The 27,931-nt window shown below is 39.9% G+C and overlaps 1 protein-coding gene across 2 annotated transcripts; it reads left to right on the top strand.

Moving 5' to 3' along the window:
• The first annotated feature begins 6 nt into the window (after window positions 1-6).
• PTDSS1 (phosphatidylserine synthase 1) lies at window positions 7-27,931 on the top strand. 2 transcript variants are annotated; one of them, XM_063172093.1, is made up of 13 exons: window positions 7-237; window positions 5,778-5,869; window positions 7,363-7,407; window positions 9,511-9,635; window positions 12,632-12,790; window positions 14,662-14,813; window positions 16,735-16,876; window positions 17,788-17,900; window positions 19,365-19,430; window positions 22,283-22,382; window positions 23,528-23,596; window positions 24,121-24,190; window positions 25,465-27,931. In XM_063172093.1, the coding sequence occupies exons 1-13, from the start codon at window positions 59-61 to the stop codon at window positions 25,572-25,574; spliced, it is 1,422 nt and encodes a 473-aa protein (XP_063028163.1). In that variant the 5' UTR covers window positions 7-58; the 3' UTR covers window positions 25,575-27,931. The 2 variants fall into 2 exon arrangements, with proteins under 2 accessions (XP_063028163.1, XP_063028153.1); XM_063172083.1 differs by having other exon boundaries at window positions 8-237; window positions 25,462-27,931.

The raw sequence follows: 27,931 nt of genomic DNA, 5'->3' as shown, positions 1-27,931 counted from the left end.
CGCCGCGCCGCCCCGCGCATCCACAGCCGCGCTGAGACGAGGGGAGAGAGGGGGCGAGATGGCGTCGTGCGTGGGGAGCCGGACCCTGAGCAAGGACGACGTAAACTACCGCCTGCACTTCCGCATGATCAATGAGCAGCAGGTGGAAGACATCACGCTAGAGTTCTTCTACCGCCCGCACACCATCACCCTACTCAGCTTCACCATCCTCAGCCTCATGGCCTTCGCCTTCACCAGGTGCGCGGCCGCCGCGGGGAGCCGCAGCCCCGCCCCTGGGTGCCGGCAGCCCCGGCGTTCCCGGGCAGGGAATGGGGAGGGTCGGTGCCCGGCCCGGGGCGAGCAGGGGCAGCGCGGCTCCGGCCGGGCCGTGCCTGCAGCGCGCTCCCCGGGCGGCTCCTGCAGCGCCCCGCGACCCCTGCTCGGCAGGCCCGTGCTGAATGGAGAGTGGGCATCATCCCCACTGGGTTTCCTGGGAACTTGGTCATCGTTCTGGGGATATCTGCTGAAGTCTCTACTAAAATGTGTGTTTCAAGGAGTTGCCAGAAATGGCCTTTATTAGGCTATCGAGCAGCCCCGCGGTGACATCACTCGTGTAGATGGTTTCCCAAGCGTGCGGTGCACGGCAGTGGCTGTTCTGTGGCACCCACGCTGTCTGTGGCCAGTCTCGGGTGGGCTCAGGCCCTGGCACGGGTGGGCTTAGCACGGGTGGGCTTAGCAGGGCTCAGGCCCTGGCACGGGTGGGTTTAGCAGAGCTCAGGCCCTGGCACGGGTGTGCTCAGCACGGGTGGGTTTGGCAGGGCTCAGGCCCTGGCACGGGTGGGCTTAGCAGGGCTCAGGCCCTGGCACGGGTGGGCTTAGCACGGGTGGGCTTGGCAGGGCTCAGGCCCTGGAACGGGTGGGCTCAGCATGGGTGGGCTTAGCAGGGCTCAGGCCCTGGCACGGGTGGGCTTAGCACGGGTGGGCTTGGCAGGGCTCAGGCCCTGGAACGGGTGGGCTAAGCACGGGTGGGTTTAGCACGGGTGGGCTTATCAGGGCTCAGGCCCTGGCACGGGTAGGCTCAGCATGGGTGGGTTTAGCAGGGCTCAGGCCCTGGCACGGGTGGGTTTAGCCACATCCTTGGCGCACCACAGGGAGGGAGGGTTCTGTGGGCATCACCCCTGCAGTCATCCGTGGCCATACTGCCAGGAACGGACAGGTTTTTCAGGAACGTTGCTTTGAAAACAAGGGGTATAGCAGTGCAGTCTGAGGGGTATCCTGCATGTTTTTTGAAGTTGTGTATACTTTTTGTTGCCTCCAACTGGATGTGAAGATGATTGTATAATCCTCCTGCAGACTAAGTTGTGTTGTATGTGGGCAGTGATTCCTGTGAGGTTTTGGCTAGGTAGTGCAGTGCGTTTTAGACTCATTTAAACTTTTGTGGCACTGTGTGTACGCAGTCATGGATTTCAGTGGTCTTGTGGCTTAAACTCTGATTGTGGCGAATCCCCCCTTGAAAGCAACCTTAAAACATTAATTTATGACAACTCTCCATTTGATGTAAGAAGATTATTATTTGTCGCTAAGCCTGATACACAGTTCAATGTGTAATCTTGTCTTATTCTAAGAATCAAATGTTTAGTTTTCATCAGCTGTGAAATAATGGCCAAGCCTGGCTTGAGCTGAGACAGGGGCATAAGGAAAAGTAACATAGTGCAGATAGTCTGAGGTGTGCCTTTTCTTGTTTCAACATGTGTATGGCCCCAAGGGAGATACTTTTGGTGAGCACATCCCTTGTTCTACTTGGATCCCTTCTTAACTCCAAAATCAGAGACGTATTTCTGTGCTCTGTTACAATGTTTAATTACAGACCTTTGGTACAAGTGCTCCTCGTCCCTTTGCCTCATCACTTTTCCCCTGAAGGGCTAATTTAGGTCAAAGTTCTGACTCACTAAGAAATTTTCATCACAGTGTCATTTTGGAGGATTAATGGATTGCTCACCTTTGGGGAAGGAATTTTGCCATTAATTCTTTCAAGCAGAGGGTGAGCTAAGAAGCAATTTCAGCGCTTTGGAGTCTTCCAGGCCCAAATAAAATTGCTTCACTTCTGGTATGTTTGTTTGCATTTTTCCAAGAGGATTGCTGCTGTGTCTTTCTAACTGACTTCTTCAGTTTCATTTTTTTCCCTCTATCTCTGCCTCACTTCCTGTGTTTAAATACCAGTTGACTTCTGTTTAACTCTTCTCTCTTTCTCCTCTTCTCAGGTTGTAGAAGGTACTCTGATTTTACTTTCTCCCCTCTCCTCCTTCTGCTATTTTCAACTATTGTAGGAGTTTCATAGATCTGATTGATATCAGAGTGCTGCCTCTGGGCCTCATTTGGGACACTATGCAAACCATACACGCTCTTTGAGAGACTGGGGAAGAGGAGATACTTTCTCACATGCTTTTACAGTCTGTGCTCCTTTCCATCAGCTTATTGCATTGAGTCTACACTGACTCATGCAATTAAGGTGATGTTTAAGTTCTTTTTCCCGCTTCTTGGGCACAAGGCCCTGTAGACTTCCCTGTAAGGTGTCACAAGCGATTCTTTGCTTCCCCTGTGCTGTCAGTTGTTCCGTAGCTCTCCTGGGCACTTTGTTGAGTGGGGGATTTTCTATGATAGATTCATGCTGATGTTGTGAAGTAAAATTTTTTCTTTCAGGAACTTCACCATAGACAGAGGAAATTCTGTGTTCCTTAAATTCTTGTCTCTTCTATAATTGCTTTGTGTCAAAATTATGTGGAGAGTTTTGAGGAACTTAGAAAATGCTTTTCCCTTGTGTGTAGCAAGCCATACATAACATGAAGTCCTCCTTAGGATCACTGAGAGCAGCTGCTACTGTCTTTGAGCTGACAGATAAGGGTGAAACTGAACTTCAGATAGCGGGAATCTTCAGGTATGATGATAATAATAATAATAATCCAAAAGAAATGTGTTTTTTAATTTTTCTATGTTAAAGTGGGTAATAGAGAGTATTCTGTTCTTTAAAGCACATCCTTCTAGTGCTTCTGACAATGGCTGCAGCTTCCTTGGTTGTTTCCTGCTGAATGAGCCAGACAGAGGCTCCACTGCTTCTGTCCTGTGCCTCAGGGCAGAGGTGGGGAGTGGCTCTAGCTTTCCCTGTCCTCTTCCCCCTAGACAGAGGAGTGTGGCCCTGTCTGAGCCCAGAGGCAGCCTGCAGGAGTGAGTCCTGGAGGGGATATTTTGTGGGACACAACAGGACTGAGGAGGGTGACAGACTAGTGCCTTCTGGGATGAAGCTGCCTGGGTTTGTGGAAGCAGGAGTAGGACCTGTAGGATGTAGGGCTTTTGTCTTGCATATCCCTTGATTAATGGGCTTGATTAAACTGGATTATTTAGTTGTATTTAGGTTTGGCTGAGTTTATGGAAGATGTTTTTCCTCTTTCTTCCACGTTCCAAATTTAGTGTCCTAGCTATTTTTTCCTCAATTGAGTTCCCCCCCCCCAGCTTTTTTTTGGTGACGTAACAACTCATTCGTTGACATTTTTGTAATCTACTGCTCTGGAGAAGAACAGAAGAGGGATAAAGATTATGCAGTTTTTATGCTCTTTGTTTTTTCAAATTTCTTCTCTAAAAAGCCACAGAATTGATAAATGCCCTTATAAAGTGGGTTAAAATTGAGAATTTTCATCTGTCCTCCCATGTAAGCATTAGAGACCTTGCTTCTGCTGCATGAATGCTTGTATTTCAAAATCAGAGTCAGCAATTCTTGGGCTATGTAAGGAGATGATTTAGTACATTTTCCCAATTGCAGCTTGTTATGATTGCATCTTTCCCTTTGGCATTCCCCAGAATAGTTCTTCCAGGTAAACACTATAATTCTTATACCAGCTAGTGTGCAGCAGCAAGTTTCTTGCTCACACCAGTTCTTACCTGCTTCTGGCAAGAAGATTGGGTGTCTATCCCTTGTGAAATGTACCTGCAAGCCAAAGTAAAATGCTTTGCCCTCACTTGGAATGAATTGCAGTTTAACCCTGCATACATCTGTGTTGACTTTGGCGGGAAGTGGTGCCAACATGACTAGGAGAGCTTTTCTGAAGCTGAGTAGTACTCAGAATCCTGATATGCAAAGGGAGGACCTTTAGTCTCACCTGGTGCAGCAGTTAAGTGATGTGATCACAATGTCTTTCACTTCTTTGCTGGCTGATGAATTGATGTGATGCAACTGTACTTATTTGTTCTATCTAAAAGGAAAACACCAGTTCATCCTCTTGGTGGCAGCCATGACAGAGTGTTTCAGTGTGTTATTTACATGTGTTAAAAGAGGGATATGGTTCTGCTCTCTGGGGCATCAGAGCTGGAGGCTCTGGCCAGGAAGTGCACTGGATGGCATGAGTCTTGGGATTGCCAAGGGAGCTTGAGTTAAGCTCTGGGACCTGGAGTTTATGGCTGGTATAAAGTGTCAGCCTGTGCAGCATGGCTGCTGGAAAATGACTGGTAAGGCTGAACTCAGCCGGTTAAAAAAAAATGCTGTGGGAAGTCCCTAAGGCCTGCAGAGAAACCATTTGTGTTTAATGCACTTTTTCCTTCCATACATTTAAACTAACACAGTGCTTAAATGCCTCACAGTGATGAAAGCCTGCTGTGAAGCTGTTAAGGTTCAGTTTTGAGGAAAAGAAAAATAATTTGGCTAAGTGAGAAATATTTTCTAACTGCAGCAAGTATCTAATGTGGAGAGCATTTATGCTGTCATGGATTCTTTACTGAACCACCCAGAAATGTGACAGATGCTCTTCCAGGAAGAGCTTTATACCTTCAAAGTTTGCTAGGAATTATTTTGTTATTGTGTTGTGGATAAATAAACAAATATACTCAAATGAATAAACTGATCCTAAGTGCATGCTAACTACCCAGATAGTAAAACTTTGACTTTAGTTGTAGTGGGTATTATGAAATATTCACTGTTTATACTATGATAGACTGAAGTTTGGTTTTTTGTATTACTGAAGTATCCCAGAAACTGTCTGCTGGTTAGTAAAGTTAGGGGAGAGTTATTTTGTTAATCTTCTACCTGCCTGAAAAGAAAGGGCTCTGTCACGTTTGCCTCATCATTCCAAACTGAATTCTTAGGTCTGTCTTCTGGCTATAATGTAACAGCAGCCCAACGGATGCATGATGCTATATTCAGAGCTTTGGCTTAATAGATCTTAAGTAATTGATATTTTTCTTTGGGTCTTTCAAGTTGTGCTGTGTCTCTGTTACAGATTCTAAGCTGTACATTCATTATTTCTAAAGACTGATTATAATAATTATTTCTGCCCTCATCTCAGGCATTTGATGTTGAGGATAGGCAAAAGGAAGTGAAGGATATTGCAAGTAGCACCAAAACAGCAGAAGGAAACCTAGGAATTGCATCCAGGCTTCCAGAAGTTTTAGTTTAGGTGTAAAAGTAAAAGTTGCTGTGTAAAAGTAATTCAATGATGTTTCTGTAAGTATTAAAGCAGGAAGATTTTTTTTCACCTTATGTTAAATTTGATCATTATTTCTACACTCACTTCTAACAATGCTAATGGCTTGCATGTGTTTACTAAATATTTAACCCTCTTGTAAGAAAGAGACACCCAGAAGTGTAGTGTGAAAATCATTCAGTGCAATTACTGTCTTAACTTGTAACATAATGGGCATGCATATTTCTTATATTTAATTTCCTTTTATTCTTTATTTAAATAATGTATCTTGAGAGCCTTTTGACTTCATCCTTATAATGTACTTTAATACTGTGTTGTCTGTTTCTTTAGGGATGATTCTGTACCAGAGGATAATATTTGGAGGGGTATCCTCTCTGTGATTTTCTTCTTTCTAATCATCAGTGTTCTAGCTTTTCCTAATGGTGAGTAAGGTTTATACAGCTTGTTCTTTGTGTTTTTGAAATGTTTCTCTTTATTGCCACTATATTTACTTGGACTTTTATTTAAATACCAATTTTCAGTGTATTTTTCTTTACTCATTGGAATTCTTTTATGTTAAGGAACAGTCTAAAAATGGGTTGTAGTCATACTGAGCAGAGATAAGTGTTATTTATAGCTTGTTATTTATACTCTGTGTTTAACAAGGAAGTTAAGTTCTCAAAATCAGTGTCCTATTTGCAGATGTGCAGTTGCAGCTCAGATTGTAAGTAATGATGCTAACAGACCCTTAAATAATGTTTAGGAGGACTTTGCCTCAGTGTGTTTCAACAGAAGTATAATTCTAAAAGTTCTCAGACACAGCACCTTACCAGAAGATAGTAATACAAATGGTTTAAGTTGCATTTACAATGTAAAACCTCAGTTGCTCAGTAGAAATTAAAGTTGGACAAAAGTTTTGGTAGTTGTGTGAGGAGCAGAAAGTATAAAAATGTAAGAACTTTTCTGTGTCACTTAATTCTGTGGAAGAAATGCTTATACATGGTTTGTCTGGTTTGGTTTTTTTAATTTTTGCTTATTCCTGTCAGCAAAATAGTGATTCTTGGGTTAAGTCTAAACTGTATGACAGTTGGCAGTGTTCAGGAAAAAATAGTGATCATGTGCAGGGCAGCTTTGTACTGCAGAGTTGGGATATGTTTTCCCCAGATGTTAAAGTTCTATATGCATGCTTTTCACAAAGTGCTGCACAAAAAACTGAATGCCAGAGAAAAAGCAGCTTGAGGCATACAGTGGTGGAAGAGTGGTCTGCAATGTGTGCTGAAAATATTTGTTGAGCCACTTCTTGCTACCTAAATGTCTGATTCATCTTTAGATGTTTTCCAGTTTCACCAGATTTACCTTCTCTGCTGTTCACATTAGCTGAGAGGTTTTTAGTCTAATAAATCAGTTTCATCCCTGGCTCTAAAGTAAATAATTTGACACCAGTAAAGAGCATAGGTGTCTTCCTTCTTGTCAGCTATATATGATGCTCAGTTTGGAAATTCCAGGAGGCCTGTTTGGTAACATTTCTTGTTGGTCTGAAGACTAAGGACCATGTTTCTTTGTTAACACAGACAAATTTGTATGGGATATCTTAACTGGGAGCAAGCTGCATTCTGGAAACCAGGTCAGGACATCCTCAGGTGACACCTGAGATGTGGTGTCTGCTGAACAAACAGCAGGCTACTGTTCTGGACATGACTCCATAAAAACAGTGAAAAATTGTCTTCATGTTACCAACTGGCAGTCTCCTTTTTCCACTCTGAAATCTGCTGGAATTTTTTTTAACAGCATAGAGCTCCAGCTTTCAGGTGTATTACATAGTTTGATGAAGAACTGATCCATGCTCATGCCAAGTAGTCATATGCAATGACTCAAAAATAAATTTTGTGGTTTTTACTGACTGTCTCCTAATAAGCTTTTTGTTTGCTGTCTATAGGACCCTTTACACGTCCTCACCCTGCTCTATGGAGGATGGTTTTTGGTAAGTTTGTGTTTCCAACTTTTGCATTGATTTTGCAGGACCTGCCTTTTTAGCTTTCTGATGAACGGAATTGTCATGAAACATAATTGTGTGTCAAACTTGTGTGAATGTTACTTTCCTCCTGCTCCTGAGCAGTTGCTTATAATCTATTCTTAGTTATGTCTGGGAATTTCATTGTAGTCATTCTGTGTTGGGATGGTGTAAATGAAATCATGAAAAAGGGATCATTAATTCCGTTACAAATCCTGTTTTGTGTTTCCCAATCTCCTTCCCCCACACCTTTCCTACTTTCAGCTCTTCCAACCCCAGCTACTGCATATGCTGTCTGATTTTTAAACACAGTTGAGTAGTTGGTTTCTTTTCCTTATTGGCAAAATATGCTGTTACTTTATTTGTTTGCTAAATTGCATAGGTTAACATTTATGAATATTCTTGACATGTGTGTATTCATATTCTTAACTTATTTCATTAAAAGTACCTGTAAAAATCAGTTGCATTTACAGTTCCAAAAGTAATTCTGTTAGCTACAAAACTCACAAGTGAAATTCTGCTCCTTAAGCATCTGAATTACACAGCAAAATCATGAGGAATTTTATTTTTAAATAATTCAGGGTTCACAGAGCATATACTAGACTGCACATTTGCTTATTTTTTAGGCAGACTGAATGTTCCTCTCTCCTGCCACCTTATATCTAAAAATAAGTAGGTTCCCAAAGTAGCTGATTACTCATCTGTTGACATTGAGAGGATACTGCTGATTAGACAGTTCTCATTAAACAAACCTACTTCTTGGAAAGTTTGGGAAACACTACTCCTACTGCAAACACTAGATCCTACTGCTCACTTCAAGTTTCACCACATGTAGAGTGAAAGGTCATTCTCAATGTTGATGCTGTCAGAGCTTGACCCCTGTACTTTTGGGAAAAGGCTGCATGCAAAATCAGGAGCAGCATTTTTCCCTGTGTAATTCTCCTTCTGGTGTGGTTCATTTAGCTGTGTTTCAGTTCTCAGACCCTTCAGTAGATGAAGGGCAGGACTGGTACATCCTCAACATTTCCAGATGCACCCTGGCCTGCAGGCTGTGCTTCATTTAGCAGGGTGACATCTGTTGCCCTTGTGTTTCTGGGAGGGACTGCACAGGACCATGCGGGTACTTCCTGTGCATGTATGTGTCTCTGAACAAAAGTTGCTTTCTGGTGTACACTGTGGGCTATCAGCATGTGAGTCCTGGTTATAGTTTAAAAGGCCTTTTTAAAATTGCTGCAGTTTATTTTGAATGGCAGATCCTAAGTTTATTCACATTAATCTTTCTGCCTTCCATGACATTGCTGCAGGATACATTTGAAGCTCTGGAAATGGTGTTTGTATACCTCCTCCAAATGTGGTCTTGGATATCTGGGATCTTGTGAGTAATGTGAAGATATGGTCCCAACAAAAGCTTCATCTGCCCACAGTGCTACACCTAGGGCAATAAGTTTTTCTTTTTAAAAAAAAAAACCTTATTCAGACTGGAAGAGTGAAATGGTACTCCTAAATGCAGTTGTGTTCCATAATTTATAATGATGTGAAAAGAAATAATAATCATATTTATCTTTAAAAGGTTCAAGCAGCAAATTTTCCAGCTCACAAAAGTAACTCAGACATGCATTAGTTTATAATTACTCTTTATTACCAGCACAGCTCAGAATTGCCAGGTGGCATTATTAAGTTGATCTTTATGTTGAAATCTGTGGAAAGGCTTAGGGACTTACATTAGTGAGACCAAGAATACTTAAAGCAAAGGGACAGAGCTGATGCAATCCTGGATCCTAATGTATCTCTTACTAAGGAGCATCCTGATCACAGCCTTGTACTGCACATGTCTAAATTGATTAGGCTGATTTTGTTCCTGCAGTTGAGCATGTGTTGTATCACTTGTCACAGGAGGGGATACGAAGGGCAGAGTGCTCAGACATTGCCATCTGACTGGGGTCTCTTCAGCTTTTCTGTATGTAGCTGCTGCATATAGAAATTCATTTGTAGAACAGCTGTTTGAAAAGAGCTTTTTGAACTCTATGTTCCAAGCAGTTTTGAGCATGATTTTAAAACTGAGTCTTTTTGCAGGTCTCAGTGTGCTCTATTTTCTGTTCCTGGTGTTCGTGCTCTTCCTCAACTTTGAGCAGGTAAAAGCAGTGATGTACTGGCTGGACCCTAATCTTCGATATGCCACAAGGGAAGCAGATATTATGGTATGTATCCATGGCACTTTACTGTACATACTTTAGGCATGTTTTATATGAGTGGGAATGGATAAATCTAAATTTGTTTCCATGACCAGTGCAAGTTTGTGCCTACACTTGACAGAGCCAACAAGTCCTTTGTGTCAACAATTTATTTACATTGAAATCAGCTGGTGTGAAAAAGAGTCTTCTCAGTATTTTATTTTTTTTTTTTTTTTTGCTAATGTAGATGTTTGGATGAGTGTGCAATTTGGAATAGGATATATGTTTGCAGTGGGGTAGTTTTAGATGCTTTTTGGTAATAGATATGAGGATGGATACTGAAAATAGACTTAGCAAGGTAGTATCTAAATGAAGCCTGTATGGTATGTGTCCCAGATCAGGGTTTTTGATGCCACAGTGCTGCACTCAAAGAGCTTTGGTTTCATCTTGTTGCTCTGAGCTTAGTACATTGCTGTTGTGCTATGGAGCCTGTGGAGTATGTGTTTGTATGGCAACTGCAGGACTCTGCTCCCTTCCAGTCAGTCAGCAACTGAGCACCGATGCTGTTACCATTGGAAAATTATTTCCATAGACCATAATCTGCAGTGGCATAGAGAGCCAGGCTTGTTCTTCTGCTCACTGAGCAGCTTGCAAAGAGTTTTCCTTATGGAGAACATTCCCCTTCAGGTGGGGACACGAACACAGAGAGCTGAGCTTGTAAAAGGAGGCCTGAGAGAAGGGTGTGAGTTATGCAGGGAGGCAGGCAGAACTGTGTGAGCAGTTGGGCACCAAGCAGAAGAGGAGGCTGTGTGGGGAGGCAAGAATCACTGATCTTGCCCTCCTCACTATCACATCAAATTACTCCTCACCATCTGACCAACATGCTCCCTTGACCTTGTGTTTGTGCATCTGTCCACCATGGTCATCTGTTGACTGCTAGGTGCTTCTATAGGGCTCATGCCTCATGAGTAGGGAAATTGACTGGCTGTCTTTCACACGTGGCAATTTATTGCTTATGCAGACCAAGGCACAGCACCTCATCAGCTGCAAACTCGTGCCCTGTAGCACGTGGGGGAATGGAAATCTTCACAGGGCAGTAAGCTCATGCTGGCTGATTGATAGTGAGGGCTGCATGCAGGCTCCTTGCCTGGAAAACTGCATGCTTCAGGTACTGCACCTCAGCCTGTCAGCAGTATGTGCTGTGCAGCTCTGGGCTGTGACTTTGGGTTCTGCAAGGAGCCTCCTGTGCTGCTGGAGAGGTGAGGGCAGCCTGCCCTTAGGATGGGGGGAGGGCACATGGCTAAATGGAGCCCCAGCACCAGTGTCAGTGGTGTTGCTGAGACACGGAGTCTGTTGGTTTGTCAGATTCACCTGGCTCTCCTGTCATTTAAATTAGAAATTTATTCTAGCTAGGGGAGGACTAGTATTACTACTGGCACAGAAGCACAGTACAGCAGATTCCCTGACTGTAGCAGTCAGTGGAAACTTGCCCTGGTCTGCTTTGCAATCCAGGTATTGTCATTTGAAGTTGGAGTAAATTTTTAAAATGCAGCTGTAATGAAGGCTGCAGCTTGGTCGCTTGCTCAGGACTAGCAAAGTTGCTTGGGTATAAAAAAAAGTTCAACACATTTCACTGTGTGACTGGCAGCACTGCAGCTGGAAAAATGAGATAGGAAAAAGTAAAAATAAAATAAAAAAAGCAAGAGCCATGGAAAAAATCTTACTTTTGAAATAGCCTCATTGTGCACTCATCATAGGTATCATAGTGTAGCAAGGAGCCTGCACCTTCTGTGTTGTGTTCCATGCTTCTCATGCTGGCAAAGGAGCCGGTTTCAGTTCTCTTGGTGCACTAAAGCTGCAGGTTTACCATCCTTAGAACAGGTGGTGCACCTTTCTCTGGCCAGCAGCACAGGCACAAGAAAGCACCAGCAGTAAGGGTGAGTTACAGTAACCTACACAACTCCTATCATCCCACAGCGGGACTTAGCTGCCTGCTGCTAGACAGATTTATATGAAATTGTGCTTTCTTCTCTTTGTGGTGGCCAGGATTTAAATCTTTCTCTGCTATCTCATCTTCAACGTGATTAGTGTTCATTTGTGCAGGATTAGCAATAGTTCTGGCCTGAAAGAGAATTCTTGATTTAACAGCACTGAGCAGTGCTGAGTTGTCACCTGCAGGTGGCAATGTGTATTTTAGGAGGATTGAAGAGCAGAGATTTTTTAAAATGTGTGTTTCCTGTTAGGAATAGTTCAGTTTGTGCCCAGTGATGAGACAGAACCCCACATTTGCAGCCTCCTGATGGCATGCATTTTTTCTTTCTGGGCAGTGATTTCTAGCACTTGCTGTACAACATGTTTTGAGAACCTGGTTCCTTTGTCATTGGTGACTAGAATATTAATTGGTCTTCTTAAGGAATCTGCTGCTCATCTGTGAAAAAAACATTTGCAAGTTCCCTTTGATCTTCCCCTAATTTTTTTTTCAATCCAAGCCTGTGGCTGAATGTCCTCAATATGAATGGGTTCTAGGAAATTGCTTTCATGAGGAAAATAAGACATAAAAGATACTCAAGTGAACATTGACATGAGTAACATTACATCAGAAACTGAGGAGGATTAGCCACTAATGAGCCCAATTTGAATACCAGGCAACATGAATGTGGAGAAATCAATTTCAAATCAAGACTCCAAAGAAGGGCAAATAAGTATTTTCTGGAGTATTGTTTGCTGGTTTTATTGTTATGGATTTTATTGGTTTCATTGTTTCTCTGTCACTTAGGAAATACATGCTTCTTCAGGCACCAAGGTCCATTCTGTTTCCCTTTAAATTAGAGCTGTGATGGCAGTACTGAGTCTTAATACTGGAAGTTTTTTGCCACAGTTTAGAAGGATAAGAAAATGAAATAATGCTGATTTTAATACCTTATAATTCCAGGCTTAATGCACTGGATGGAAAGATGTTTCTTCTTTCTGAAGTTGTGTGTTGATGGAGTAATTTTGTTCTGGGTTTTTTCTTTTCCTAACAGGAGTATGCAGTGAACTGTCATGTAATCACCTGGGAGAGAATCCTCAGCCATTTTGACATATTTGCTTTTGGACATTTCTGGGGCTGGGCCATGAAGGCTCTGCTGATCCGCAGCTATGGGCTCTGCTGGACTATCAGCATCACCTGGGAGCTCACTGAGGTAGGGCACTTCATCTTAATTATACCTCAGCTAGTTCTTGTACTAATTTTTTCCCTCTGGAAAATAATGTATTTGGACTTGTTTCACTCATACTCTTGCTGTTCATCATACAACCCTTCAATTTGATACAGCATCAGGTCTCTAGTATTCCCCTTGTTGGAAGGCACATTATTGGAACAGATAATGTGTTGGACAAGGTTCAAAACACAGATATGTTATCACCACTCAAATGGATTTTTGATAAATCAGATAATTCAGGAGAGTAATTAGAAACTTCCAGAAGTTATCAGGGCAGTTACTTAGGGATTTAGCTGAGTATTTCCTATTAGCATTCATGGATTGCAGCCAACTCCTTGGCTCATGCTCCATACTTTTGGATTAAAGTTGGAGAGCAGGCAGACCTTGGTCTCATTGTGAGAAAGCAGCTAGAGAACCTTAGAGGCTGTCAGGCTAACACCTGTGCTCAGGGTCTTGCTGCCTCATTATCTGTGACTTCTGGTGTCCTTGCCTGGATGTTACTGACATTTGTGGGCTATTGCCCCTCTCAGGCTAAATTAATCAAAAATATGCAAGGGAAACTTTACCAGGACAATGAACAACACTGTATCACTTGGTTCCTCAAGAGAAAGTCAAGTTTTCTTTTTTGTAAAGGTTGAAATCCACATAGCTTGGTCAAAAAAAAAACAAAAAACCAACTGCATTTGATACATTTTTGCAAGAGTTTTCACAGGTATTGTCATTGCCAGTATTAGTCACTGTAATGTACTGTAAATGAGTCAGCATTCATTCGTGTTGTATACAGAAAACATCCTTGTTCCTTTTCTCAAATCTGATATTTTTCAGTGCTTTATGCTCACATCTCTGAACAAAAGATACTTTATTACAAAATCACACCAAAAATCTTCCACAGCCACAGTGTACGTACATTAACTGACAAGAATTGCAGTGTGTTTGTGGAGGTACATTCTTTAGTTTGCTGTGTATTTTTTTAATTATCTCCTTGAGTATTGCTGAGGGACTGCTTAACACATGGCTGTCTTGATTTCCTGTCCATAGGTAACTTCTCCAGTCTATTTTTTTTAATTGCAGTGATTTTTCTCATAGAATAAGAAAGTAAAATTATTTTTCTTAAAGGAGAAAGAGAGTCAGTGAACCTTTTTTGTAGCTCTTGGTAAAATATATTTATATCTTGCCTTAACTCTGGCCAGTTGTTCCCCTCACTGCATCAGTGGAGTGAAATGTCCTCTTAACTTCTTGAGCCATTCTGTATTAAGTATAGCAGCAAAAATTGCTGAAATGCTGTTGAACTCTTAATTTTTTTACAGTCACTAAATTTCCTGAAAATAGAGTTGAAATAAAGAAGTCCTATGTCCTGAACACCACCATGCTTTAGTACTGGCAGCTTTTACAAATGCATCCATTTTACTTGCTGCATCTTGTTGCTGGTTTAGAAAACATACTAGTTAAAACTATTTAGCAAAAATGAAACAAAGATTCTCTTTAATTTTATTTTTTAAAGCACAAACCACCTTATTTCCTCCAGGAAATGCAGTTGTTTGTGCTTGTTTCATACATTTCTGTTAATGTATTGTGTATCATCTTTGAGAAGCAAGGGCTGCATGATATCCTTATATACAGCATAGCCTCAACAGGGAACAGGGAGAAGGAAACCTCTGATGCCTTGTGTGATTCTGTTCAAGGCCTTTTGAAGTTCATGGAAGAATATCCATCAAATTTCAGTGGCTGTGGCTCATGTCCTTTTAAAGTATGCTGTGTACTGAAAAGCTGATTTTTGAATGTGTACTTTAAAAGTGAATTTATATTAATTCTGTGCTGTTCCTCACCCAGAGTCTTTTTGCTGTGTTCTGTAGCTCTTCTTCATGCACCTTCTGCCTAATTTTGCTGAATGCTGGTGGGATCAAGTCATTCTGGACATCCTGCTTTGTAACGGGGGTGGCATCTGGTTGGGCATGGTAGTTTGTCGTTTCTTGGAGATGAGGACCTATCACTGGGCAAGCTTCAAGTAGGTCTAAATTAAAGCTTGATAAGCATTGTTTTGCATGTAAAAAAATAGCATGGAATCTGCCTGTGCTAACAGTGCTGTAATTTTATTTTAAATGTTGAATATCAGTGTGATAGTAATGTTCCTGTATGTACATGTTTGTAAATGTGACTCTGTATATGATTTTCCTTTGCAATTTCAAGTTACAAGCATTGATGCCAATGGACAATACAAATAGTAAACTTATTTGCATTTTCAGTTTATTTTGTATGCATAAAACTTTGAGGAAGTCAGGGAGCAAAACAAATTGTGATTGTTTCTTCATCATATATTTTTTAACTAGATTTGGGCTCACCTTGGTGCACCATTAGTGTGGCAATCTGTCAGCACTAGTAATTGCAGTGAGGGCGTGGGGCTGATGGTACCTGTGCTGTGAATTGCTTTACCTCATTGCTGACCTTCTAAAATAAATGGAGTAATTGTAAAATAAAGAGGCATTTGCTGTGTTAAAGGGCAGCAGCTTATGGCCTAATATGTCAGTTCCTAGCTGTCCAGGTGTGGCTTCTTCCATAGCTTTTTGGCCCTGTCCTGCCTTCTGCCCTGCTAGCTGGTAACAAGCATGGATGTCTGCACATTACCAATGGTATGCATGAAACAGGGTCAAGTGCAGTGAATTGCCTTGAGAGAGGGAAAAGGAACTCAGATCTTGATTTCCAAATTTGTATCTTGTGTGAATTTCTGTACTGCTTTCTTTTTTTGCTCACAGATTTGTTAATTACTCTAAGAACCATCCAGCCTTTAGTCTGAATTCAGTTCTCCTGCATTTCTATTAGAGTTGAATGTCCTTCTGTCTTTAGAGGGGCTCACTGAAAGTTTAAACAGCAGACTATCTATGGCACAACTAGTCTTTACTGTCTTTGTGAAATAATCTTTCCTCATATTCTTTTTAATGCATGAGTAGATTTTTCTGACCTTTAACATGAAGATGCTGCTTCATGAGAAGGAGAAGCTTTTACTTGTGCCCTTTTAGTTTTTCTTTTTTTTTCATTTAATAAATACAGATCTTAAAGTTTAGAAGATTCTCCCTAATCTAAGGTCTCTCTAGCCTAGAAGAACACAAATATTGGAATTATCAAATCTGAGAATTTTGTGGATTTTTTTTTTTTATCTAGAAGGGCCAGAGAAATAACAGGGTGAAAAATGGCTTCTAGTCCTGCTAGTCTTCCTTCAGAAGAGGAAGCTCTGAGTTTTTCTTAGATTCTGTGTCCTTTGGATGCTGTTGCTCATCTGAATTAATATTATCAAAAGCAAGAATCAGTAACACGTCAGATGAGCCTACATTATAATTCCCTTTTGGAATGGAATTTAAATGCTTTCTTGCTTTTAACAGTGTTATCACTCCTCTCCAGGAGATCCACATGCATCTGCTATCAGAACAGCAGGACTTGTGTGTGCTGGAGGTGTAGTATTATCAAACCTGTGGAGCCCAGTCCCTGATACAAATAATGAATAATGAATCTTACAGATTCTTGAAGGATTGATGTCAGTGAGCTCTAGAACAAGGAGTGTTTGGGGCAAGAGCAGTAGCAACATAAACTAGGAAGAAATAACCTCTAGATTTTCCAAGGAAGTTGCAGAATTACTGTCCTTGTTTCTTTGTGAAGAGAATGATAAATGTGTTTTGTAGTTAGTTACTGAGTTATTGACTGAGGATAGAGAAGGGCAGAATTTTCTAGCAGAATACACACCTTGACTGAAATGCTTAATAGATTATTTTTCTGAATCCCCCCCCTTGCCTGGTACATAGTTGTGTCTGAGAAGATCTCTGCTGACCAGAAAAATGTGGTTGTTCCTCAGAAGCATCAGTAACAGAGCTGTTGCTTTTTTGGTTTTCTCCTTCTGGCATATTCCTTGTATTTACTGCAGGCATTATTTTTCCCAGGGACATTCACACAACCACAGGGAAGATCAAAAGAGCTGTGTTACAGTTCACCCCAGCCAGCTGGACCTACGTCCGCTGGTTTGACCCAAAGTCTTCATTTCAGAGGGTGGCTGGAGTCTACCTTTTCATGATTATTTGGCAGGTAAGAAATCAATTCTGTGAAATCAGAGCTGCCATCAGCTCAGTTACTTGCTGCCTGTGTTGAACTAAAAAAATATTCTGATGGACTGTGTGTCTGTTACTGAAGTACACAGTTAAATGAAGTGATGATGAGGAATTGGACAGGGCACTTTCATGGGAGTTATGTGGTTGTTCAAGAGTGTAATTACAGAATCTGTGGAAAAAGCCAAATGTTACAGATTGCTGTATTGGCTTTTTGCAATTGACACAGATTTAAAAACTGCTAGTTAGTAGAGTTTAGGTGGTGGAATTTTAATTTATTTTTATTTTGTTGTGTTGATGTGACGGGATTAAGTGTGGTTTGTGTGGGGAGTGTGTGTTTGTTTGTTTTGCTTTGCTTTTCTTGGATTTCTTTCCTTTCCCATTGACTGTTGAATGGATCAGTGATAATCAGAATACTGTCATTGGTCCAGCAAGACTCTATAGTGTGTCACAAATGCTTTAAGATCCTAAAACTAAAACTTTTGTGATTTTTAAAAAAAATTCTTAATTTAGTGTTTTAAAGGAGAACCATAAATATTTGATATAGTTGTTTGATGTTTTTTTCAAATGTATGATCTCTTCTGCTTCTCTCCCAAAATTGCCTTGGTTATTTGTACTTGATTTAGGATGTGCAAGTTATCAGACGATCTCTACAGGATGAATTAGTGTGTGGTCCCTTAAAGAGTTTTGGGAAAGAGAGCAAATACTTTGATAGAGGTTTCTAGGAGAGAATTCTTTGTTTTACTAGTATATTACTTGTTTGTTCTAGCAAAAGACACAGCAGGAATTCCTTGTTTTAGTTTCCATATTAATCTTTGCACATTTTCTGTACTAATTCGTTAGGAATTATGTAAGTTGAACATTATTAACTAGCTTTTTTTTTTGATCTAGCTAACTGAGTTGAACACATTCTTTTTGAAACATATCTTTGTGTTCCAAGCAAGCCACCCTTTAAGCTGGGGGAGAATTCTCTTCATAGGAATCATTACAGCACCCACTGTAAGGTAATTTTTTTGCTTCAGCGTTTTTTTCAGTTTAAAGTAGCTTAACTTCTAGGCATCCAAGAACTGCATAAAGTTTGTGAATAAGTATGGCACATTTCACAAATGTATGCTTTTGCCACCACAAAATGCAAAACAATACTCTCTTGTCAATAAAATGTATTTCCTCACAAATAAAATAATGAGGTAAAATGTACATAACAACTGTGTTGCCATAGGGATGCAGAGCCAGTCTGTTCCTTCTCCTCTTTGTGTAGGATCTCCCTGTTTTGTGAGGTAGCTGCATATGTTATCCTTGAGGACTGCATGTGAAAGTATTCAAGTTAGTGAGTCAGGTGCTCCCAAAAGTGTAGATGAGGAAAACCAGAGCTGTTGATTTTCCTAACAGCTCCTGATTGTGATTGAGCAGTAGCTTATTGTGAGAACAGAGCAATATTTATGCAGCGTTGACAGCTGTATAGGAACATGAATCTGCTTTTGGTCATGCATGCTGTTTTACCTTGTTAGCAAAGTTCCTTAATTTTCTTTTTTTCCCCATTCCATAGTTGGAGGTAGACAGAATGCACACAGATCTGAATTTAGAAGCAGAGAATTCCCTGTTCATGTCCAAAGTGATGTTACCTTGGACAGTTAAATGACAGCTATGAATTGGTTTATTCCTCAAATAGTGTCTTTAAGTTATGTGCAGTGTTTTCACACTATTAATTAAATCACCCAAAATACACTGTGACCTCTTGTATAGGTGAATTTGCATGTTATTTTTTTTTCCTTTGTAGCACTTGCACTCCTGTAGAAGTCTTTATTCTTTAGCAGTCCTTGTATTGTTGGAGTAATAACATTTGTCTTCTCCATCTGTCAGTGGAAATCAGAAACTGAGAACAGAAACTTTGATTCCACTTCTTTGGAATTCCCCTCTCAAAACTCCTAAATTTCTGGAGCATAGAGAGCAGAGCAGAATGGCCTCCATACTGTTTTCAGAATAGTGAAAAATTTTATTGTTCTTGACAGGAAAATATGCCAGTGGTTAGACCATTCAAACATAATATGGAATAGCCATATTCTTTAAAGATTCAAGCCCACATTTCTAAAGAAAATGTGGTTGTTAATAAATAAAAGACAAACTGTGGGAAAAAATGAGGGATTCTCTAATTCTTTTGAAACTGTTGCAGTTTTTTAATAAGAATTGGAGACTCTGGAGACAAATGTTGCTAGCCTACTAGTTTGGGTACTTTCCCAGTCCTTGCTCTCAGGATTGTTTTCTGTGTTGTCTCAAGCTATTTGATACATGTGATAATCTGTCCTGCTAGAATTGAAGCCATCTGGTAGACATCCAGAATGATTACATGTGAATTTAACCATCACCACTTCATTTTCACTATAGATACATCTGTATCAATATTTTTTCTAAATGTAAATATTCTGGGGACTTTCAACTTCACTGAAGAATTTTCTTTCTTTCCTTCTCAGGCAATACTATGCTTACCTCACAGACACACAGTGCAAGAGGGTGGGAACTCAGTGCTGGGTGTTTGGGTAAGTATTCTTGCTGCATTCCTGAAGCACTTGGACAATTGTCAAGGATGGGTCCAGCACAGGAACTGGCAGTTCCCATGAAGCCTTGTCTTGTTTTGGTTTTGCAAGCTCAGAGGAAAGGGAAATTCTGAATTTGGAGGAAGAACATGGGAAGTAATGGAATGGGAAGTAATGGAAGTAAGGACAACAGAAGGAATAACTAGGAACTGGTGGATAAAGCTAGGCTCTTTCAAAGCACCATTGGCCTTTCTGCCCATTCTTAGTCAGGTGAGAAGGAAAAAGCTCTTACCTCTACAGCTTGATGGCTGTGAGGGTGAAGTTTCCCTGGCTGCCAAGGTGGGCATTGCTGCTGTTAGCAGCATCACAGCAGAGGACAGTGAAATGAGGCACGGTTATCCACTCTTTCTGTGAGTGTGCTATGAACCGTGGTGACCCTGACTGCAATCTCTTTTTCTCTTTGAGAATACCTTTAAATGAAGAGTTTGCATGCTTGCTTGTGAAGAATTGTTAAGGATACAGAACCCGTCATCCTTGGTCCAAAGCTCTCACTGAACACATTAATGTAACATGTGTCAATAAATAGATACCCAAATATGTCTGCAGGATTGCTTCTGTGTCTACTGCAATAGAACATTGACCCACAGTCTGATCTGTACTTATTCCATACATACTTCCCACTTCCATAGTGAGAAGTGTGTATAGAATAAGTATTCTCCTTCCTACTGCTTACCTCTGTAATCTGCTAGAAACAACAGAGCATCACTAGGAGTTGCTGTTGATTGCAGAAAAAGATGAAATCTTCCAGTAATGTAACTATCTAGAATATAATTTTTGAAGCAATTAGAAGAAGTATATGGAACATTCATCTCTGTGGTAAACAAGACACTTCTAAAGGCACAAATGGAATTTTAAGCAGCCTAACTATGGGTATAATTAAAATTAGTGCCTTTCATTAGTACAAAACTGTTTCCTTTCAACTTGACATAACTATTGCATCACTCTTGATAGATATAAAGTGATGTAAAGCATGAACAAGGTCAGTGCAAGAGTCTTGCTGAAATTGCACTATTTTCATTAATATGACGCCTTTCAAAAAGGAAAATCTGTTAGAATGTTACAAGACCATTTTGCTTGAAAGAAAACTTACCACATTTAGTTCTATGGAGTGCTCTCATCACCCTTCAGTAGGACACTAACACCCTTCACTGTTAGCTTCCTTCTTTCTCTTTTCATCAGCTGTAATAGCTTTCCTGTTGTAAAATGTGCTTAACCCAAGTATTCTTGACAGGAATAACAGAAAGAATGTATAAGTTCAGGGCAAACAGCTGTATTTTTGGAGTCCTTATTAAAAATAGCCTATTGTTTTGTTTATGCCTTTGAGTATATCATAACCCTGTGCTTCTTTCCTGATGGCGGTCTTTCTCTTCCCCCTCTGGTTTCATGATTTCTTACTCTGCAGCTGGATCAGTACAAATAATATAAAACAAGAAGGAAAAATAGTTACTAAAGAGAATAATACTGCTCTCAGTTTTTTGCTAATGTGCATCTCATTGATTTGTGTATTGGTCAGTTGGGTGTTACTGCCACATTTTTAAGTTTTGGCCCCATTTATCATGCTGGAAGTCACATTGAATAGTACAGGGAAAGCTGTGATTTATTACTTACACCAGGACCATCTCTGCAATACCAGTGATTTAGTCAAGCACACATTTTCCTTCCTCTTTTGTGGGGGTAACTGGGTCTTCCCTGAAAGGCAGTAGTGCCATTTTTTGGTGAAATGGTAATTGAGAGTGCTGGTAGGGAATGGGTACTGCAGTGTCAAGCCTGGGAGACTGGAACACTTGATGTGATGTGAAGTGTGTCTGCACATAGGTGAGGAGGAGTTTTCATGCATTGCTCAGATGTACAACCTGAAAGCCTCTATTGAGCAAGCTAAGTATTACACTTGAAATTTAATAGTGTTTTTCATTATTTGCTTCAGATTGAGATGAGTCAATTTCCTGCACTTTTAATGCAGGTTTTTAGTATCACTTTTCTACACTTATATTGTTAAACCTACCTAATTTTCTCTTCAGGACCTATACAAACTAGATTTATTTTCATGGCAAACAATAGAAACTTTGGATTCATAAACAAGTAGTGGAAAAGCCTTCATAGCTTTTGATCCTGAAAAGATGTAAATGCCTGGTAGCAGAGAGAGAGATTGAGATACTTTTTTTGATCCTTTTAATGTCAGAGAGGAAAGTAAAAACTGCATTTTTTCCTCTCACATTTCTCCCCAAATCCTCTGAGGCTGTTGTGTGGACCTGAGTTACAGATAAACCAGAGCAAATGCATGGGTTCTCAGAGAATTTGAAATGTTGTTTCATAGGAATTTTCTCATATGTGAAAATATGGGAAATACATGTGAAGCAAACAAACTAGACAATTTAGAATTGTAGTAAATTTACATCTAGTAGAGAAATAAACAAAGCTGAGTTCTAGTTCATCCATCAAGGGAGTCTGTTGGGTGTTCAGCATGGAAAAGAAATTCATATGTGGTGAGAACTGAAGCACAGGGGTAGGCACAATTGAAGATTCTCTGCTATTGACACACAGTCCTTGTTCCCTTGAGCCCCATGGAACAGTGAACTGTCAGTCAATCACTTTTTGTGTGCTGTTTATGCTGAGAAAAGTGTAGATAGAAAATGACATTTGTCAGAGCTTCAGTTAATGGTGGTGTCAGGGAGGTGAGTGCTCACTAGAGGGTAGTGCTTGTTTAGAGCTGACGGTCTGGGGTCTGAGTTGTGAACATGTGAGTTAAATCCTTAGTGTTTTTAATCACTCTCCTCCCTGCTTTCATTTACCCATAGGGTAATTGCCTTCCTTGAAGCTATTGTGTGCATCAAGTTTGGACAAGATCTTTTTTCCAAAACACAAATACTGTATGTTGTGTTTTGGCTTCTCTGTGTGGTAAGTGAAATTTCTCATGTGAAACATAAAGCATGACAAAAGCATTGAAAGCATCTAAATAGCTTCCTCTCTGAAACATTGGCAGCAGGGGATCATTGTGGGGCAATGCTGATTAAGAGCCTTATGCATGTCCTAGTAAAAACAAATGCTAGATGGCTTAGAACTCTCATTGAAGGGACTAGAATAACTTCTCATTTCTTGACATAGCAGACTACTGGTGCTTAACAATGAAACAAACAGTAGTTATAGGAGGCTTTATCTTTATGAGAGATGATGTCAGTTTGATTGAGCCTAGCTTTGGTGGAGCTTGCTGTAGTGCCTGCTGGAAATGGATAGTGTTAATAAGCAATGTGTGTTGTGCCACACTGAAGTCTTACAACTACATAAACAACCCTCATTTATCAAGCAAATAATTCTCACTAAGCCTGTAACTTTCTGTACTTCAGTGTGATTACTGCAAATGCAGCATGAAATGCCCATTTTATAACAGTAAATGGACGTTTGTCTTGCCAGACTTGTAACTGATGCCAAGCACATTTTTCACAGTCAATGAAAAAGAAGGCATTTATAATGGGCTGACAGATAAATACTTCTCCCTTGTAATTGGGAACACAGTTTGAACAGGTGATGGGGAGTCAGAATTTATTGTTCTCTTATTTAGCCTGGTGATTTTATTCCTGCTACATCAGAGAAGAGAAGTACTGAATTGCTTCTCAGGTCAGAGTACCACAAAACCAAGTATGTAACCTAGCCTGAAGCATGGGGCAGAGAAGGAGAATTTGGTTTTCTCCCAGTCTGGTGGTTCTTGATAGCATACCTACAAGTGTCTACCAGCCCTTGTGTGATGACTGTACAGAGTGTGGATCGAAATCCTGCTGGGAGTGTTACCTGTGGGTGATCTGGATGTATTTTCCTGCTCCCATTGAGAATTGTTCTGCATACCCCATGGTGGCAAGCTCTGTGTGTAGCTTGAAGTTGACACATGAGTCTTACTCATCCTGACAAAAGATGCAGGGAGAAACAGAGCATGAAAGTCTAAATGTGGCATCTCCAGGGACTCTGAGACCTTGAATCAGCAAGGAATTTGGAAAAAGTTTTACAGATTGTTTTTCTTGTTGTTCTTTTTCTTCTCCCCCCTTGTTTAGGCCTTTACAACTTTTCTGTGTTTATATGGAATGGTTTGGTATGCAGAGTACTACGGCCACCGAGAAAAGGTACTTATATAAAAGAAGCCTGGCTTTTTTTCATTCCAGAGTTAAAACTCCAAAGCTCCTAGATTTTGGAATTCTTGACCAGAGTTAGCATAAATAGGGATAAGGGGGGATGGTCTAGAGTGTAACTGAAGTCAAGAGAAAGAGCTCTGAATTCAGCAGGCCTTGGACAGATCCCAAATTACACTGTGGTTTCTAAAGAATGCTGTCCTCTTAGTTACTCAAAATGAGGCCGTAATTTTAGCACAGCATTCAAGGATGAATGGTTAGCTAATGTTCCCATTGTACAGGTGGAATGTTAGGGGAATATTAAGAATACTTGGTTACACAACAGATCACGTGGCAAGTGGTGAGTTCTTACTGTATCATCTATGTGGTGCCTTCTAACTAGGAAGGGAAAAGTCCAAAGTACTGTCTGAATGTTTTATGAGGACTTCTGCTACAGTTTCTAAGTCCATTTCCAAGTGGGAGGAGTACTGATAACATGAATCACCAGCATCTCAATGACATGTGTCCTTGTTTTGCAGACCTTATCAGAAAGTGAAGACAGTCCATACAGTCCAGATGCTTCCTGGCTTCATTCTAAATTCAGCAGAGGTATTGGTACTTCTGTAGCTGTATTCCTGAAATGGTATAATTAAGGCTCAGCACTAGAAAATGAGGCTTAAGAAACTTACCTAGTTTCAGCTGGACTTGTTTTAACATCTCTGCAGGACCAATGCAGATAAATCATCTACAGAGCTATTTTTCTTTGCTCACTTTTAAATTCTGATTCTTGGAAATGTATTTTTTTTTTAATTTATCAACTGATTTTTTTCTGTTGTTACTCCAGGCCACTATTGTAGGTGTTGGGCATTATGCATTTCATAACTGTTGTGAGCAGGTTTTCTCTCTGAACATTGCATGTTTGATTTGCTGTACTTTTATTTCTTGCTAAGAAATAGTCAGCAATGGGCCCTGGAGCTTGTGTTCTTACTGACTTTTGCCTTGTCTGTGCAGTCCTGATGGTCATAAGCAGCTTTCTCTGCACTAAGCAAAGGCAGCTTCTTTCTGACTTCTTTTCCCTACACTAGAGGTCAATTATCTGCCTCCTCCATAGGCTTTTTGGTGTGGTCTTGCTTATTGAACATATATCAAAAATTCACACCTGGAAGTTATCTGTCAGAGTTTATGTTCCAGGTGTTTGTAAAATTAAAAATATTTCTTATTTATGATAAGTTTGAAAAGCACCTAAACCAGATCTTCTTTATATTTCATACATGATTTTTCTGGATGTTTATTCTCAGTTTAGTAAATTTGTGGACTTCTATATTTTGGAGAAAAATGATTTGCACTCAGAATGTTTTTTCCATTTATGCATGCTGGAGAAATTTGACTAAAAAACCCCTTCTCTGTAACTTCCTGTTACTTCATTAATTACAAGCTTCAAGCTTCTTTCACATTTTGTTCTTGATTTTGCCTAAAGTCTTATTTAAGACTTTGCTTAAATAATTCTTTCCTCTTATTTAGGACTTTGCTTAAATAATTATTAACTTCTGCCACTAAGAAAAATGAGGAGGCTTAATTATTGATATGATTTAAATTTGAAGATGCTTCACCACTGTACTCTTCTTTAGCAAACTTCAAATTTTTTTTGGGTGGGGGAGGGAGGAGAGGGAAGAATTTTACAGGAGTCTTAAGAATTACTTTAAAAAAACTGGGCCACTAGATGGAGTACAAGTATCAAACAATTTGTATTAGCCTGAAATAATCCCTATTGTTAACACTCTAGCTCTAAAAAGCCTTACTGCCTTTCAGATAGGAGCTTGACAATGTCAACTAAATAAATAAATAAATAAATATGAATTAAATTTATATTTATTTCTCAGCAGGTGCTGACAATAATCCACCAAAACATTCAGTCAATAGTGAAAGCCATTCATCTAGAAGGAGGAATCGACACTCCAAATCAAAAGTATCAAATGGAATTGGCAAGAAATAAGAGTGGTATCTAAAGACATTCTACAGTGTGACCAGAAGTGACAAAGAAGATCAGACCTGGCTCTGAATTACGAAATGGAAGACCATTTTTAAATTAAAGTTTAAAAAAGGAGGTGTTGAAGAGAAGGATGATGAAGATGGAGCCACCAGTGTAGCGCAGATTGTTGCCTGATGACACTTGCCATTCACTGATATAAATTGTTGCCTGATGACACTTGCCATTCACTGATATAAATCTAGTTTCTTTAGTAGGTGGCATCAAAAGTTCATGAGGGGTATACTGGAAAAAAAAGTTGTTATATCATAGCAGGTACTCCCTGGTTTGTGTTCAGGTGTTGCAAGGTCATTTTTAATAGATTAGTTGAGGACTTCAACCCAAAGGTTAGTAAACTGATAGTGAGTTGGTGTAGTTGACTGAATTTTTTTGTTTGGTTTATTGTGTTGTTTTCTAGAAGAGTATGCAACCCTTTGACTAAAAGCAGCTCTGCCTTTCCTTTTCAGTTTCACAACAAAACTTTCCCATGCAACTGTTAGTAAGTATTTAAAAATTTCATATTGCTTGCTTTTATTTAAAGGCTCTTTAGGCCTTATGTCAGGGTTTAACCAGGAAGGAAATGGGTCCAGGTTTCTTGTAAAGGATGTGAAATTGATTTTCAAACACAGGGGTTTTTTTTTTTCTACATTGTCCTCCTGCTTGAGTCATACATATTCAATTTTTAAAAGTTTTTAAAATACATATATAAAAATTGCTTCATAGTAGAGGGCCATGCCTCCTGTCCTCAGTGACAAAGGTCATGTTATTTCATTGTTTTTCCTCCTCTACTGTAGTGTGTTTTGCATTTTCAAGTGTAAATATGTCTTTTTTTCATGTGTGCCACATTGTGTGCAGTGTTTCTTCCTACTTCCTTCTATTTGCTTCCATCCTAGTTGGACCCAGAAATCAGTTTTCAGACTGATATCAGGAACTGCTTTGAAGGCTCAGATGCCCTGCTTGAGCTTGGTGATAAGGCAGTTTTTTGCTGAAGCTGCGTTGCTTACTATCTCCATAAACAATTATTTGTGAAGACTTGCAGTAGTGTTTGGTGTCTGAGAGGCAGCATGATGTGATAGAGCCCATTGCTTTGGTGTTTCCTGTCATGCATCAGATACTCAAAGCAAAGTCTCTCTCTTCTGTCTTGCAGTTTGGTTTTTTTTTTTTGAGAAGGGTGATTTACTTTTTGTCTGAGTGTTCTTTTGGGTTTTTTTTAATATATTAATTGTGACATCTAGCAAAGTGGATGATTCTCCAGCAGTGAATGTAATGATTAAGTCAAGAGGTAAGCAATCATGAGCAATGAGTTTCTGTATTTAGTTATCAAAATGTTTTAGTGCCAATTAAATTTTGAGATTCAAGGCATTCAGAGGGGTAGGTAGCTTAAGCAAGGATAAGTGATACCCATTAGTTACTTAGTCTTTATGAGAAAATAGGATTTGCTTTTTCTTTGACTAATGTTACTGTGATTTGCCACAGGCTAGGTACTAAAGAAAAAATGCAGCAGAGATTTTATGCAAATGTATGATACTGTAAATAGAAGAAAGTATCCTGTGTAATCCATCAGTTCCTATGTGCCACAGATTATCAATGTTTTCAATGCACTTAAGTGTTGCTGCTGAGCTCTTCAGAGGCCTTTAATTTCCTACCCTGCTTTTCAATCAAACATGGAGCTTGGAAAGTGATGTAGTAGGAGCTGCTGTATCATCATTGCCACAGTGACATTTAATGTTACATGAAAAAATATGTTAGGAAGACTTTCAGGCTCTCCTACAACTACTTGGTTTTTATTCACACTATAGCAATTCCATATATTGCCTTTGTATCTGTAATGTACTACATATTGATGAATGTATTTGTAGATTTCTTTGTATACTGAGACATGTTATTTCTTTTATTTCCTTGGTTAAAAACTCAGTCTGTGTAAGACTGAAGAGTGGCATTGTAAATTTTCTATTGATTCAATACCAAAGCAAGAGATTTGAAATCTAATGGTTTGGGTATTTTAAGTACTGTGGATTTCCAGTGTGAGAGCCTATTTTGTACTTGCAAGGGGTATACACACCAACTATGTATACAAAGCTTACATGTGTAAACAGATGCTGAAGTACATCATCTACCTGCCTTGGGGACAAGCACATGTTGTGCAAATGTAGGCCTGGTGCTCACATTGCCGAACTGCACCCTAAAAATACTCGAAAGAGAAATATTGAAGTGTCATCTTGATGGAAGCTGACTTCTGTACACTATTACAACAGCTTTGTTCTGAAAAAATGTTGTTTGACAACACATTTAAGTTATTTCCAATTAAGTTTTTTTACTTTAAA

This window comes from Melospiza melodia, chromosome 1 (genome assembly GCF_035770615.1).
Source record: "Melospiza melodia melodia isolate bMelMel2 chromosome 1, bMelMel2.pri, whole genome shotgun sequence".
NCBI classification, from domain to species: domain Eukaryota; kingdom Metazoa; phylum Chordata; class Aves; order Passeriformes; family Passerellidae; genus Melospiza; species Melospiza melodia.
The sequence above is the reverse complement of the archived record's forward strand: the minus strand, read 5'-3'. Positions and strand labels throughout refer to the sequence as shown.

Excerpts from the sequence above, each read along its gene's own strand:
- PTDSS1 (XM_063172083.1), top strand. The coding sequence starts at position 59 with ATGGCGTCGTGCGTGGGGAGCCGGACCCTGAGCAAGGACGACGTAAAC. Across the intron at positions 12,791-14,661 it reads TCACCTGGGAGCTCACTGAG|CTCTTCTTCATGCACCTTCT; the intron begins GTAGGGCACTTC and ends TGTGTTCTGTAG. Across the intron at positions 22,383-23,527 it reads TGTTTTGGCTTCTCTGTGTG|GCCTTTACAACTTTTCTGTG; the intron begins GTAAGTGAAATT and ends CCCCTTGTTTAG.